At 52.3% G+C, this 13197-nt stretch overlaps 5 protein-coding genes across 5 annotated transcripts; 2 read left to right on the top strand and 3 right to left on the bottom strand.

Moving 5' to 3' along the window:
- Nucleotides 1-72: 72 nt before the first annotated feature.
- PtrM4_096880 (Atrophin-1 multi-domain protein) lies at nucleotides 73-1484 on the bottom strand (the record flags this gene model as incomplete). Its single annotated transcript, XM_001933929.2, has 2 exons — nucleotides 73-131; nucleotides 683-1484. The coding sequence occupies 2 exons, from the start codon at nucleotides 1482-1484 to the stop codon at nucleotides 73-75; spliced, it is 861 nt and encodes a 286-aa protein (XP_001933964.2).
- Nucleotides 1485-2386: 902 nt separating this feature from the next.
- On the bottom strand, nucleotides 2387-3278 carry PtrM4_096870 (membrane protein; the record flags this gene model as incomplete). The annotated part of the gene is made up of 2 exons (XM_001933930.2): nucleotides 2387-2967; nucleotides 3032-3278. The coding sequence occupies 2 exons, from the start codon at nucleotides 3276-3278 to the stop codon at nucleotides 2387-2389; spliced, it is 828 nt and encodes a 275-aa protein (XP_001933965.1).
- A 1409-nt stretch (nucleotides 3279-4687) lies between these two features.
- On the top strand, nucleotides 4688-6195 carry PtrM4_096860 (Cupin-1 multi-domain protein; the record flags this gene model as incomplete). The annotated part of the gene is made up of 3 exons (XM_001933931.2): nucleotides 4688-4888; nucleotides 4970-5771; nucleotides 5822-6195. The coding sequence occupies 3 exons, from the start codon at nucleotides 4688-4690 to the stop codon at nucleotides 6193-6195; spliced, it is 1377 nt and encodes a 458-aa protein (XP_001933966.1).
- A 2672-nt stretch (nucleotides 6196-8867) lies between these two features.
- On the top strand, nucleotides 8868-10855 carry PtrM4_096850 (DesA, Fatty acid desaturase; the record flags this gene model as incomplete). Its single annotated transcript, XM_001933932.1, has 4 exons — nucleotides 8868-9046; nucleotides 9189-9387; nucleotides 9472-9894; nucleotides 9944-10855. 4 exons carry the CDS (start codon nucleotides 8868-8870, stop codon nucleotides 10853-10855), a joined length of 1713 nt encoding a protein of 570 aa, XP_001933967.1.
- Nucleotides 10856-11987: 1132 nt separating this feature from the next.
- On the bottom strand, nucleotides 11988-12618 carry PtrM4_096840 (DUF3682 multi-domain protein; the record flags this gene model as incomplete). Its single annotated transcript, XM_001933934.1, has 2 exons — nucleotides 11988-12435; nucleotides 12509-12618. 2 exons carry the CDS (start codon nucleotides 12616-12618, stop codon nucleotides 11988-11990), a joined length of 558 nt encoding a protein of 185 aa, XP_001933969.1.
- Nucleotides 12619-13197: the final 579 nt, after the last annotated feature.

Below are 13197 nucleotides of genomic sequence, written 5' to 3'. Positions count from 1 at the left end.
AACAAGTGATCCAGATCCAGAAGATCGAGAGGAACAAGTGCTACAACCGAGAAGATGGCGTGTTTTGCTGCACTACACGGACTCTATGGTATTGAGCTTTGAGCTGTCGAAACGGAAAACGAGTGAGGCGCCTAGTCTAGATGAGATTATCGTCTAGGAACTCATAGATGTGTGTGCTGAACAGGAGATTTTGGTGCATGGAAATGGGAAGTTCATTATAGACGTCATGGATCGATTTAATTGCACTTATCATTTCCATCCAATCCATTTTTGATTCCATCGTGTCAGCCAACACCATGCCATGAACAATCTCAAAAGTAACAATCACTCAACCCTTGGAAACCACCCTAGGCAACCCATACCTCAACAAAGAAATCCTCGTAGACCAACAAAATCAACAAAACCCTACACAAATCCAGAAAACTAGCATCCTCCTACCCTCCTCCTTGCCTCCTGTCCATCATCTAAAACCCCAACAACAAATCCACCTCCACCACCCTCCTCCTCTCTCTAACCTCCTCCCTCACCCTCGCCACCTCCACTCCCTCACTCTCATCATCCGTCTCCTCGTCCTCCGTCTCCCTCAGCACCCTCGCAATCCTCGCCGCAAACAGGTCTCTGCCCCAAAACCCCTGCCTCACCAACCTCCTCACCCTCATATCAACCCGCAAGTCATTCATACACAGATACAGCGTCTCGAGTCGCGCGTACGGCCGCAGCACGGGGCCGATGGCGCTGAAGTTGTCGGTGCCGCTGAAGGAGATGAGGAGGCGGGAGAGGCGTGATAGTAGGTTTGGATGGAAGAGCGTGGTTAGGGTGCGGAGGCGGGCTGTTTCGGGGGTTCGGCAGCTAGCTGTGAAGCGGGCGGGGAGGAAGAGGATAGTGAGGGTGGGTTTGAGGTAGAAGGATGGGGATGGTGATGTGTTAGGGTCTGTCGAGTCGGTGGTCGTCGTGGTGTCCGTTGTCTCACCGTAAGAATGGAATAGTAGCGTGGATGATGGGGTGGTGAAGGTTACGATTTCTCCGCCGTCATGGGTGATACTGAGGGAGCGTGAGGCGCGGCAGACGGAGAAGAGGGACGGTAGGGGTGGGTGGTATATGAGTCTAGGTAAGTGGTCGATTGTGTTGTAGGTGTGGAGTTCGAGGATGCGGGTGCGTGGTTTGGGGAGGGCGAGCGTCCAGATTTGGGTTTGGATGTGGAGTGGAAGACGGGAGAGTGTTGCGGGTGGGGCTGGGATGGTTGTAGGAGGTGTTGCCGTTTGCTGTCCATTTCCTTGATTCAGGGTTATGGAACCGTTACTTGACGTGCCACTGCCATCATCCTCTGATTCAGATGAGGATTCAGAAGAGTTATCCGAATTATCAAGACTAGAGTCGAAATTGCTAGTGAAGCTGAAGCTCGGGGCTGGTAGTGCTGTCTCGTTTGTCTCAACCTCTTGGGAAAACGCTTGCTCGAGCTCAGATGGCTGCTCCAGCGCCCTCATGGTGTTGTACGAACGTTTGCGCGCCATGCTTTCCTTGTCTCTTCGCGGGTTGAGGGCCGTAGTTTCGTGTCAGAGTCGTGTGAGTGGTGTGGTCAGGCAGCGGCTTATGTGGGTAGCTGAGGGAGCGTTTGCTCTGCGCCAGGATGTTAGGTGAGCCGAGCGTATATGGTGTGTCTGGGGCGATGACGTGAAAGGTCAAGGATGCAGTGTAGCAGTGCAGAGGCGACTGGTACAGTGATACGTCAATTTTCGGTTCTTGTTGCTAGTTACGGGTTGTCGGTGCGTTAATAGACTGTCAAGCTGTCCAGGGTTTTTGGCTATAGTGTTGGTGAGTGGACAATTAGTACTATGAAATCCACGCTTGGTGACTTGACTGTCTGCGTCAACATGGAGAAATGCAACTCATTTACAAACAATGACAAAGTTCCGTTGTACGGACTTTTTGCTGCTATCCCCGCAGCCAGTGCTGTCCTTCGACCGCCAGAGAACCTTGGTATCCAATTGATGCTATTCGAAGCTCTGTTGACGAACCGTTCGCACTCACTCTGTTGGCTTCGAGGATCAGACCGCGACTGAAAGTGGTACGAAAAGTTTTCGAATATTCCGTTTTGCAGGTCTATTCCTAATTGAATGCTCGAAGATATCAAAGCAGCTATCATTAAGATGCACCAATTACCTGATTGTGCTTGTACTTTCGTGCTAGGTGGAAAATGCGCAATAGTAAAGGACCCAAGCACGTGCTAGATGCTGCCATGGGATATTAATGTGTATTGTTGAACGCTAAAAAGGCTATAGTCTTACAGGTGATATCTATACTTCTTGTCGTATGCGTTCTATATGCGCTTAGTGTGAAAGAGCCGAAAGATCTAATAGGGTATACCAGAGTCCAATCAAACACACCTCTACTCTTCGAGAGACTCCAGAGCTTCAGATTGCCAGAACAACCAAGCAAAGACGGCTATCACCTTGAGTACTACGGCAGTCCACAACGCACCCGCAAGGCCAACACTGCTATGCGCATACAACCCTCCGATACAAGCTCCTGTCAATAACGCCAATGGCGCACCAATCCTCCTATTGCGCTCGAAGTTGGACATCTTGAACAAAGCCGGATCGGAGAACAAATCGCAGTAATTGCTCGTAAGCACAATGCTAGTAAAACCGTGATGCTTTAGCGCACGCGACGTAACCGCCTGCCCGCTCGACTGAAAAGACAGCGAAGCGAGAGGAACAAGCATTTGCCAATGCAAGCCCTCCTTGGTATCTTTCCCAAACGTCGCAATCGTCGCCGCGACAGCAACAAGCAGCGCCTGAAACGAATACGATGCAATAAGCACCCATCTCTTAGCAGGAGAAAAGTAGCGGTGAAAGCGCGCAAAGCAGAAGGACCCAATGCAAAACGCCACAATTGAAACGGCTGCTTTGATCCAGCGGATGCCCTCGTAAGGCGCCACGATTCCCAGGCCAAGATACACCGTATTTCCTAATCTTGAGTAAGCAACCCGGAAGATTTTCAGCGACGGCATGCTTGTTGAATCGTTACTCACCCGTCTGCATGCTCACAAAGGAGCCCCAGATGAAAACAGCAGAGCTATCCAGTAAACCGGTAATGACATAGCAAAGTATCAAGACGACGTCGGCCCGGTCCCTGTCCACATTGCTACCCATGTAGTTACTTAGATGTTTGGCGCTCCATTTGTCCGGTTTTCCGCCGGTTGCACCCCCGTTTCGGCCGAGAAGCGGGGTTTCCTCGTCAATGCTTTGTGTGGCGTCTCTACGCGGTATGTTGCTCATTTTGATTTATTGGGTTTTGGTGTGGGAAAAGGCGTCAGCTGAGTCTTCTTAGGAGAGAGCGAGGGCAGGGTAGTTATGTTGATGGGGGCGTGGGGGAGCAAGGGCTTCCCGCCACCTCCGGTGGGTAAAAAACTTAATCCCGCATGGGCTACGACTAGATAAATACTGGAAACCTTGTATGCAATACATGGCGTGTTTTTTACGAGAGAAGAATATCGGAATGGGTAGTCAGGCAAGTAGCAAGCAAATATTTCTTATGGAGAATAAAGAGCTTCCAATTGTTACAACAAGGATGTATTAAATATCGATGATGGGAGTATAGCTGCACGACTTCCCACACTGCCGTTGATAGGTCGATCTTGATCGCTTCATGTACAGAATGCGGACGAAATTTTGCTACGCCCAAACATCGACTGAAATGCATTCAGTCGGCAATCCCTGGGCTTTAACACGGTGCCAAGGCAAGGTGCCTAAGTTCATTCAATAAGTGTCATTTCAAGTCGTAAAGTATGATGTTGCTCACCGATGGATGGCAAGGTTGGGATTGACCATTATTACCAAAACACATCCCGTTAATCCTTCCGGGTTCAGTAGAGGTGCATCGCTTTACGTGTCAGAACATGTTTTATAACACAATGGTATCGAATGTTTATATCTCGGGCAAACGCTGTCGCGGACAATGCGAGGAGCGTGTACAGTAGAGTGGCTCGCATGTTCTTCGTGGGGTGAGTTTCGGGGCTTTGGAAGAGTAGTTTGTGCGAGTATTGCTAGCAGAAATAGATATGTTTGAGGAGAGTGAATGGATTCAGGGGACTCCACGGTGGGAGGCATGTTCATATACGTTTTTTCGGCTGTAAGCACGAAGTAAGGCTCGACTGCAGTGATTGCTGTGGTTTCTTTTACGACCTTGGGTGTCATTGCAAGATACCGCACTGCGTACGCAAATGTTTGAGGGTTTAGTGTAGACCGGTACGGCGCACGCGAACATGCAGATCGTCAGGTACCTAGCTTCAAGCTTCAGTCAAGCTTTTGGGGCTGCTGACGGCAATTGCAGGATAGCCAAGGAGTGGCGCTTTGGCGACCCATGCCAAATGTGCTGACAGAAGCTCTAGGCGCGTACAAACACACGCTGAGTGTGCAGGGGAACGATTCCGTGTGGCTGATGCGTAGGAAAACCGTGCATTGGCGTGCGGAGAAGCCGCGGAGTGATGCTGATGTAATGAGTGTACTTGGTACAATCGGCAAGGCCTCAGGTCATAATGGCTAAAATTGTCGTCATCGGTAAAACGGCACTGGACAAACGCGCAATGCAGGCGGACACGTCAAAAGGATGTTGATTTCCGGTCCTAAACGAGGCTTTCGACTTTGCGATTCATCTCCTCTGTCAATTGGGGTCAATTGAAGCAATCATGCATCTTCCTTCACTGCTTGTTGTGCTTGGCGTCTGTAGTGCCATCGCTGCGCCCTTGGAACAACAACAGCCGCTGGCCGGGAATGTTCAACACCATGCCGGACCACATAAAGTCGTCAACCCATATAAACCTGGTGTCAAGGACCCCTATGACCGGAAGGTTGATCCTCAGGGGGATAAACTGCAGCCATTACCATACGTAAGTATTTGTTTCATTTGTCAATGCTGTGTTCTTGGAATGAGCATGAAGCAACAACAATGAATACTAACAACTTTATAGCGAAACGGCGACGGTGCAAGCGTACTAGGTCCTCGTAACAGAGCTCGTGAACGACAGAACCCCGATCTCATCCGTCCGCCTAGCACCGACCATGGTGCCATTCCAAACATGCGCTGGTCGTTTGCCGACTCCCATATTCGTATTGAAGAGGGAGGCTGGACCCGTGAGACTACCATCCGTGAGCTAGGCGCCAGCAAGGAACTAGCCGGTGTCAATATGCGTCTCGATGAGGGTGTCATTCGTGAGCTCCATTGGCATAAGGAGGCTGAGTGGGCCTACGTTCTTGAGGGCAAGGTCCGCATCACCGCTCTAGATACGGAGGGTGGCAGCTTCGTCGACGACTTGGAAAAGGGTGATTTGTGGTACTTCCCCTCTGGACATCCTCACTCCCTACAAGGTCTCAGTCCCAACGGCACAGAATTTCTGCTCATCTTCGATGACGGCAACTTCTCTGAAGACTCTACCTTTTTGCTGACCGACTGGATGAGACTGACGCCCAAGTCCGTCCTGGGTGAGAACTTCCGTGTTGCTCCCGAGGTTTTCAAGGCCATCCCGGACAAGGAAAAGTACATCTTCAAAGGCTCGGAGCCTGGCTCCATCGACAGCGAGGTTCCTAGCGGTGGCAAGGGCTACAAGAAGTCAAAGTTGCAGTTTACACACAAGATGCTTGCTCAGGAGCCGGTAAACACGACCGGTGGCCAGGTTCGCATTACTGATTCCACAAACTTTCCCATCTCAAAGACGGTCGCTGCAGCGCACTTGCGCATCCAACCTGGCGCAATTCGCGAGATGCATTGGCACCGTAAGTCGGTCATAAACCTGGAGGCAACTTGATACTAACACGTCATATAGCCAACGCAGACGAATGGTCCTTCTTCATCGCAGGTCGAGCTCGCGTTACAATCTTCGCGGCCAAGGGCACAGCGCGTACCTTTGACTTCCAAGCCGGCGACGTGGGTGTCATACCCCGCAACATGGGCCACTTCATCGAGAACCTATCTGATGACGAAGATGTCGAGGTCTTGGAAATCTTCCGCACGGACAAGTATCAGGACTTTAGCTTATTCCAGTGGCTTGGCGAGACGCCGCAGAGGCTGGTCAAGGAACACTTGTTCGCGAGTAGTCCGAAGGAGGCAGAGGAGTTTGAGAGGGCCATTAGGGATGCGGAGCGCGATCCGATCAAGGATACGGAGGTTGGTGAGGAAGATGACAAGGCGGAGTTGTAAGGAATCGTAGAGGATTGGAGGTTGAAGATTGACGGGAAGGAATGAATAAACGAACGTCTGTTATCAATGCTAGCAACGACTCATCTAACTCGATACATTTACTAGCATGCGTCCGGCTTGGTACGGCCATGGTTGCTGACAATATGACGAAACATGTTGACGTGCGAACTTTGCCCGGGCAGACAGCAACAACCGACTATGTTTCTTGGAGATCAATAGTCACTTTACCCCGCAGCCATGGTCAGATAAGATTTTGGTCCATGGTCGGTTGACCTCCACTCCATGTCATGGTCAGCCTGGCAAAATCTCATGGTGAGCCGACCTTCTCCCACGAGTGCCGCTAAGCCCCAAACAGCCTAACACTGTCCATATACGGTATAGTCCATGTCAGATGAGCGTTTAGCATGGCAGGATGAGGTCTTAGTCATCATCGGTTCATGGTTAGGCTACCTCGTGGCCATGGTCGGATGAGCTACACGCATGGTCAGGTCTGCATCGTTCAAGTCTACCGAGGGGTGACCCCAGTACAGATGCATTACCCAAAGCGGTTAGTCGCCTCCCAATGCAGTGTAGTCTATGTCAGACGAGCATGAACTTGGTAGCCATGGTGAGGTCAGGTTCATCCCATGGTCGTCCGACGTCCTTCCGAAGAGTGGTCGCAAGCTTACTATGGAAAAGATGCTTATCGCTATTTGAATTTGTGAATCAATTAACGGCTGCGTCATAGTGGTTACGCGCCGGGAGTGAGCGGGTACGTTACAGTGTAGGTGCCGTCGTCATAGACGGTGTTGATCCGGTGTGGTGTGTGCTGGTGTCAGATTTTAATCTGTTGATAGAATTGTACCTGAGATTACCGAATGTGGATGTTATTTGTCGAAGTTATTTCAGGACCCGCTTACATACAGCATAGCACCCCTGCTGAGGAGATGTGAGGGGTTGAGATTGTGTCTCCTGGATAACTGCAGTAGCAGGAACGGGGGAGATGAGCAACTTTCCGGATTTGCCTAGATGTCCGATTGCCCAGAACACCGACCACGAAGAATAGCAGAGGATATTTTTTGAATTGGAGTCGACATTGCAAGTGATATTGCAGTACATTAATGTTGGTTCGGTCGCGACGGAGGCTTTCTCGGGCGTCCGATGCGCCCTGCATTTCAGAAATGTCACGATCGGGGTATCTGTGCTCTGTGGATCAGGGTCCCTCAAGGGTGGATACGAAGGTGCTTACGCAACATCGCAATTTGGCAAACAAAGTTGCGGCAGTCGTGTTGGTACACGGCGCGGCGGACGTGGGTGAGCTGACGGCGTGTGCTTACGGTGTGCAGTGAGTGGATAAAGACGAATCTGATCTGCAATGGCAAAGAGGGGCCGAGTGGACTGGAGGAAAAGCAGATGAAACCAGGGCGTGCTCTCATGCTCTGAAAAGCACGTTAGATCTGCATCTGGTACAAATGGCCGGGGAGATTGTTGCGAAGTGGCGATTCTTCCGAGTACGCGCGGCACAGGTAAGTGGAGCGACTTGATATAGCGCAAGGGTGATGGATAGGCAATACGACTAGGTTGGCTACTGAAACGGTGTGTCGCTATGTACCGTGGAGACGTGACAAGCCGTCGTGCAGTCGACATGCAGTAATGTTCCGGCACCGGCACCGGAGTCGGAAGTCGGGGCTGTCACCAACGGTAGCGTCCGAGTAGTGCCTGGTTGTCTCACTTCAACCATGGCCCAAGAAACGGTGCCGTGCAGGGAGCAGGGGCGAAGACGAAGAAGACGAGTGCGAGGAAAAAGTGGTTGCGCTTGAATGGTTGGGGCACGGGGTGCTCGGACCCATGGACGAGCAGGAAGCGCCTGCGCCGTTTCTTCTGGCGGGGCGACATTCCTGTCCCGCGTCAGGGTCCAAAGGGTCCACACGTCTCCGGGCTGTTGGAGAGCATCTAGTTTCACCGTGGCTTGCGTAGCTTGCGTAGCTTGCGTAGCCTTCCATACACTCCATCTGGGCCGGTTTTCGATACCCCCCCCAAGCACTTGGCGTGCATTTTGAGCTTTTGTTGTGCGTTGCACCTGCCTATCGCAGGCCCGTGGGCAGCCTGAGGGACGGATATGCACTTGTTGTCCGAGATCCCCTATTTCGCGTAATGGCCAGGGGCGTTGGATTACCGCGTGTGCTGCGAGATTGATCTTCCATCTATCGCACATGCACGCCTAGAGTACCGGTACCAGCAGTACCAGATGCTAGAGATAGGCTGAGCCGTCGAGCCTCGGCGTGAGCGTAGTGGCGGCCTTGTCCTCGTAGCCCACTTGCGTTGAACCTACTGGTGCAGGCTTGGGCCCCAATCCTTTCAATGAGCGGCACGTTTGTGCTTGCTGAGTCGCTTCTTCCCAGTAGTTTGCACGTCCAATTCTCGCGTGCGCCTGTGTGCCACCTGTGACGTACCAAGACTCAGCCCCCTTTGCCCCCAAACGCTCCAGATGTTCTGCCAGCGCCGTGACCGTGGTGACCGTGCACACGGCCGTAGGCCGGAAGGGTCCCCCCAAAGCTCTTCACCTTCGCCTTGGTCGCCAGAGGGGCAGTCATCTGCCGTTCCCGTATATATGCTGCTGTCCCGCTGATTAACACACTCCCACGCCCTCCCGCTCCCACTCACCCTCACCCTCACCCACAAACTCCCACATCATGTCGCGACACAGGATAATCGCACCGGTCGAGATCGAACGCAAGATCGACCAAGGCGAACCGATCGTGATTTACGAGGGGCATGCCCTGCATCTCGGCGAATGGATCAACCGGCACCCGGGTGGTCGTCTCGCCATCCTGCACATGGTTGGCCGCGATGCGACGGACGAAATCAATATGTAGGTAAAAGCGCATGTTGTCTCGAACAGGCTGCGGCCTTGCCCTTTTATGGACCGGCCTGGCCACACCACATCGTCGGATGGCTGCGGACGCGTGGTTGAGTCAGCACTCAAGTTTGACCTCAGGCTGACCTCACTACAGCTACCACTCCAATAAGGCCCTGCTCATGATGACAAAGCATCGCATCGGCCGCGTTCAGCTGCCCTGGGCTAACCTGGAGCCGCCAATCCGGCACCCAGACTACTACAAGAACCTCGACGAGAGAAAGCGATTGGAGCGATTGGGTGCGGCGCCTGCCACCGACAAGTCACGTCGCGGAAGGAGCGTCGATCTAGGATCCGTGCGTCTACCCCCCCCCCAACACTCTGCACCATAGTCCTCTATTTGCAGAGACTTATCCTGGCTATTGCTGACATAACCCCAGGCCGCCGCCATCATCAGCAAGAAGTTGATTGGGAAGCCAGAGACGTGTGTGTACAGATCCAGTAGCAGACGCCGGAGCGACCCCGAGAAGCAGCCCTTGATCGAGGATGAAGTCGAAACGCCCGCCATCAGCGCTGCCGAGGAGAAGAAGAGACACAGGGAGCAATTTGGCATTGAGCAAGAAGAGCGCGAGATAGAAGAGGGTGTTCGCGACAACCCATCGCTCGATGTCGAGACGCAAAACGCCATCATCATGAACTACCGCGCCTTGCACCAACAGATCAAGGACGAAGGTCTCTACCAGTGCCGCTACTCTGAATACGCCAAAGAGTCAATTCGATACGGCCTTCTCTTCGCCGGCTTCGCTATCTTTCTCTACATGAAGTGGTACATGACCTCAGCCATCTTCCTTGGCCTGTTCTGGGTATGTCTCACGCTACTACTTCATTCTGCCAAAACTAACCCCATCACAGCAACAAATCATGTTCACAGCACACGACGCTGGTCACCGCGGCATCACAGGAAACTTTGTTGCAGACACACTAATCGGCGCCTTCATCGCAGACTTCTGCTGTGGCCTCAGCATCGGTTGGTGGAAATCCAGCCACAACGTTCACCACCTTGTCACCAACATGCCGGAGCACGACCCGGATATCCAGAACATTCCCTTGTTCTCCACAACTCCCACTTACATCAAATCCGTTCTTTCGTCCTTTTACAACTTTCGCTTTGTATGGGACGCCGCATGCGATGTCATGGTCCCTTACCAAAAGTACCTGTACTACCCGATTATGGCATTCGCCCGCTTCAACTTGTACTTCCTGGGATGGCTGCATCTGGTCTCACCGCGCGCGGCCCAACTAGGCGCGGCATCCTGGACACGACCTGTGGAAATTCTCTTCATGTGCTGCTACTGGTACCTCTTCGGCTACCTTCTGGTATGGACTTATCTGCCCACATGGCAAATCAGGGTCGCATACGTTATCCTCTCGCATATGGTCACCATGGTTCTCCATGTGCAGATTACTCTTTCTCACTGGGGCATGCCCACAGCCGACCTCGGGCCCACAGAGTCGTTTCCCCAACGCCAGATGCGCACCACCATGGACGTCGATTGCCCGCCCTGGTTGGATTGGTTCCACGGTGGTCTGCAGTTCCAGGCTGTTCACCACCTGTTTCCCCGTCTGCCGCGCCACAACCTCCGCCGAGGTCAAGAACTGGTCCGCGAGTTCTCCGCCAAGACCGGTGTCAAGTACCACTGCTACGGCTTCGTTGAGGGCAACAAGGTTGTCATCAGCCGCCTGGAGCAGATTTCGCAAATGGTCAAGATCATGGTCGAGTGCCAGAACCACATGGCCGAGACTGGCGAGAGTGGTCTTCACTAGAAGTACGCGCGGGCGCGAAAAGTGCATGTTTTGTTGGAGCGTTCTAGTTCATGATGATTGTTACTTTCTTAGACCATATCTCTTTCTAATAGCATGAAAGGGGGCAAAAGGGTTATAGACCATGCCACGAATCAATACGTCTGACATTTGTCAGGTGTTGTTAAAACTGTTTACACATGCTGCAGCTCGCATGAGACAAGTGAGACTCATTGACCTCGTATTACGACTTTTGTTTTACAAACACATAACGAAGCCATTTCAAGACATGAGACAGGTTCAAAGCACAGCCTCGCTAGTCCTTTACAACAAAGCACATAGAAACGTATCAGCCCTAAATAAGTAGCCTTCTCGCGACTCATGTACAGGTACCTCATCACAACCACATCACACCGAGCCATCCACACTACCCAGCAACTACAACAGCAACAACCAACAATGCCACTATCCACCCTCCTCCAGCTCCTCAAACTCCGCCCCAGTAAACCACCATCGTCACCACGACCACTTCACACAGGCCTCATCTATCGCGCCCCTCTCCCCCAAAACTCTCCATCTACCTTCCCGCCTGCTCCTTACCTCACTACTACAGCCTTTGCCCACGCACGCGTCTCGGGGCCTGCGCATAGACAACGCATCATGCAGCGACGAGAAGATGCTTGGCGCCAGTGCGTTGGACGTCTTGCACAGAGGCAGAGGCAGCGGCAGCGGCAGCGGGAGCAGGAACGTGTTGATGGTGGGAAGGGGGAGGAAGACAGGGGGGTAGATGGAATAAGCTGGGATGTCAGTGTTGAAGGGGTGGATGGGTGGAATGTTGAGTGGGAGGCGGAGACGGGCATGTTTGTTAAGAGGAAAGGGAGGGGGGAGTTTAGGTGTGAGGGGGTGGTGTTTGATGAATGGAGGGGTGAGTTTGTGGAGGGAGAGGACATAGGAAGGCTGGAGGATGGGTTCGACTATAGGGGATGGATGGAAGAAGATGAGAAGAAGACATTTTAGCGCAAAAAAGAAGAAGTAGAAGAAGAGTCCTAATACCTATTCTTACACATCTTCATAATCCAAGTAATAAATTCCGTACACAGTTTCCTCCTTACCCTACCATCCATATATACACATTTCTCCCCTTTCAGCATTTTCCTTACAAAACCAACAATCCAGCAGCCATGACCAAAACAACCTTGCCGACATTCGCTCCCATGGCCGCAGCCCCCGAATCACCAGTCTGCTCCGCAACACCAGCACTAGAAGCTGCCGTCGCTCCAGACCCTCCTGTAGTACCACTCGGCGTAGCACTTGCAGCAGCACTGGCACCAGAGCCAGAAGCCTGGGTACCAGAAGGAGCAGGAGGCGTAGTAGGTTCCGCCACACCAGCCGGACAGTGCCAATGGTCGTCGTGGGGTTCACACGTTGTAGCGGTAGCGTTTACACTGTGTTCGTGGTCATGGTCATCTTCATCGCTGTGAGGTGCAGACGTGGTCGTTGCAGCTGCGACAGACGTCTTTGTAGCTGCTTGCGCGGCCGAGTAGCTGGCGAGTTGTTGAGGTGAGGGGGGTGTTGTGGGCTCTGGGACGCCGTTTGCGCAGTGCCTTTTTTGTGGGTTAGGTTAGTTTGTTGGGTTTGGTAGGGGATATGCATGTGTAATGGGGAAAGAGGACGTACCAGTGGTCGCCGTGAGGTGTGCAACCAGCGCCTGCTGCAGGCGCGGAGACGGTATCTTGTGCGATTGCTGTCGCTGCAGCAGCGAGGATGAGGGTTATGGAGAGTTTCATGATGTTGTTTGAGTTGATTAGGGAATAAGGGTGTGTTTCGTCTGTGTTGGTTTGGATTTCGATGTGAGAAGTCGCAAAGAAAATGAATTAACCGGCATCTATACTCTTAAAAACTTCCCAATGGCCTCCCGAGGTCGTTTCCTAGAATGTAAACATATCCACAGATACACGGCTCGGCGCAGAGCCAAGGCGGCGGATACCCTTGGCAAAGGCCATTACGGTACTCTAGTTCCATAAAAGAATCGAAAAGCAGCATACTAGAAGTTAGTCATTGGTGGGAAAAGGTACAAAAGAGGTGCTTCTACCGGTTCTTACGGCGAAGTAGCGTGGAAGAGATTGTTGGATGTGGTCTTGGTACTTGGCTTGGGTGGTGTGGTGGTGGCGGTTGGGGATCAAATGGGGGAGAAGACCGACTCCTTGGGTTGGGAATGGGTTAGCTTCATTCTACTGACCATCTTGGTAGGCGTTATGTGGGATATATGCACAAGGATGGGTTCTACATGTACGTAAGTAGATCGAAGCTTGTGCAGTGCATACCTAGGTATGTCGAACAGCTTCCAAGGTACCAACTGCATGAAC

Source organism: Pyrenophora tritici-repentis, chromosome 4 (genome assembly GCF_003171515.1).
Source record: "Pyrenophora tritici-repentis strain M4 chromosome 4, whole genome shotgun sequence".
Lineage (NCBI taxonomy): Eukaryota > Fungi > Ascomycota > Dothideomycetes > Pleosporales > Pleosporaceae > Pyrenophora > Pyrenophora tritici-repentis.
Note: the sequence above shows the minus strand (reverse complement) of the source record. Positions and strands in the feature narration are given on the sequence as shown.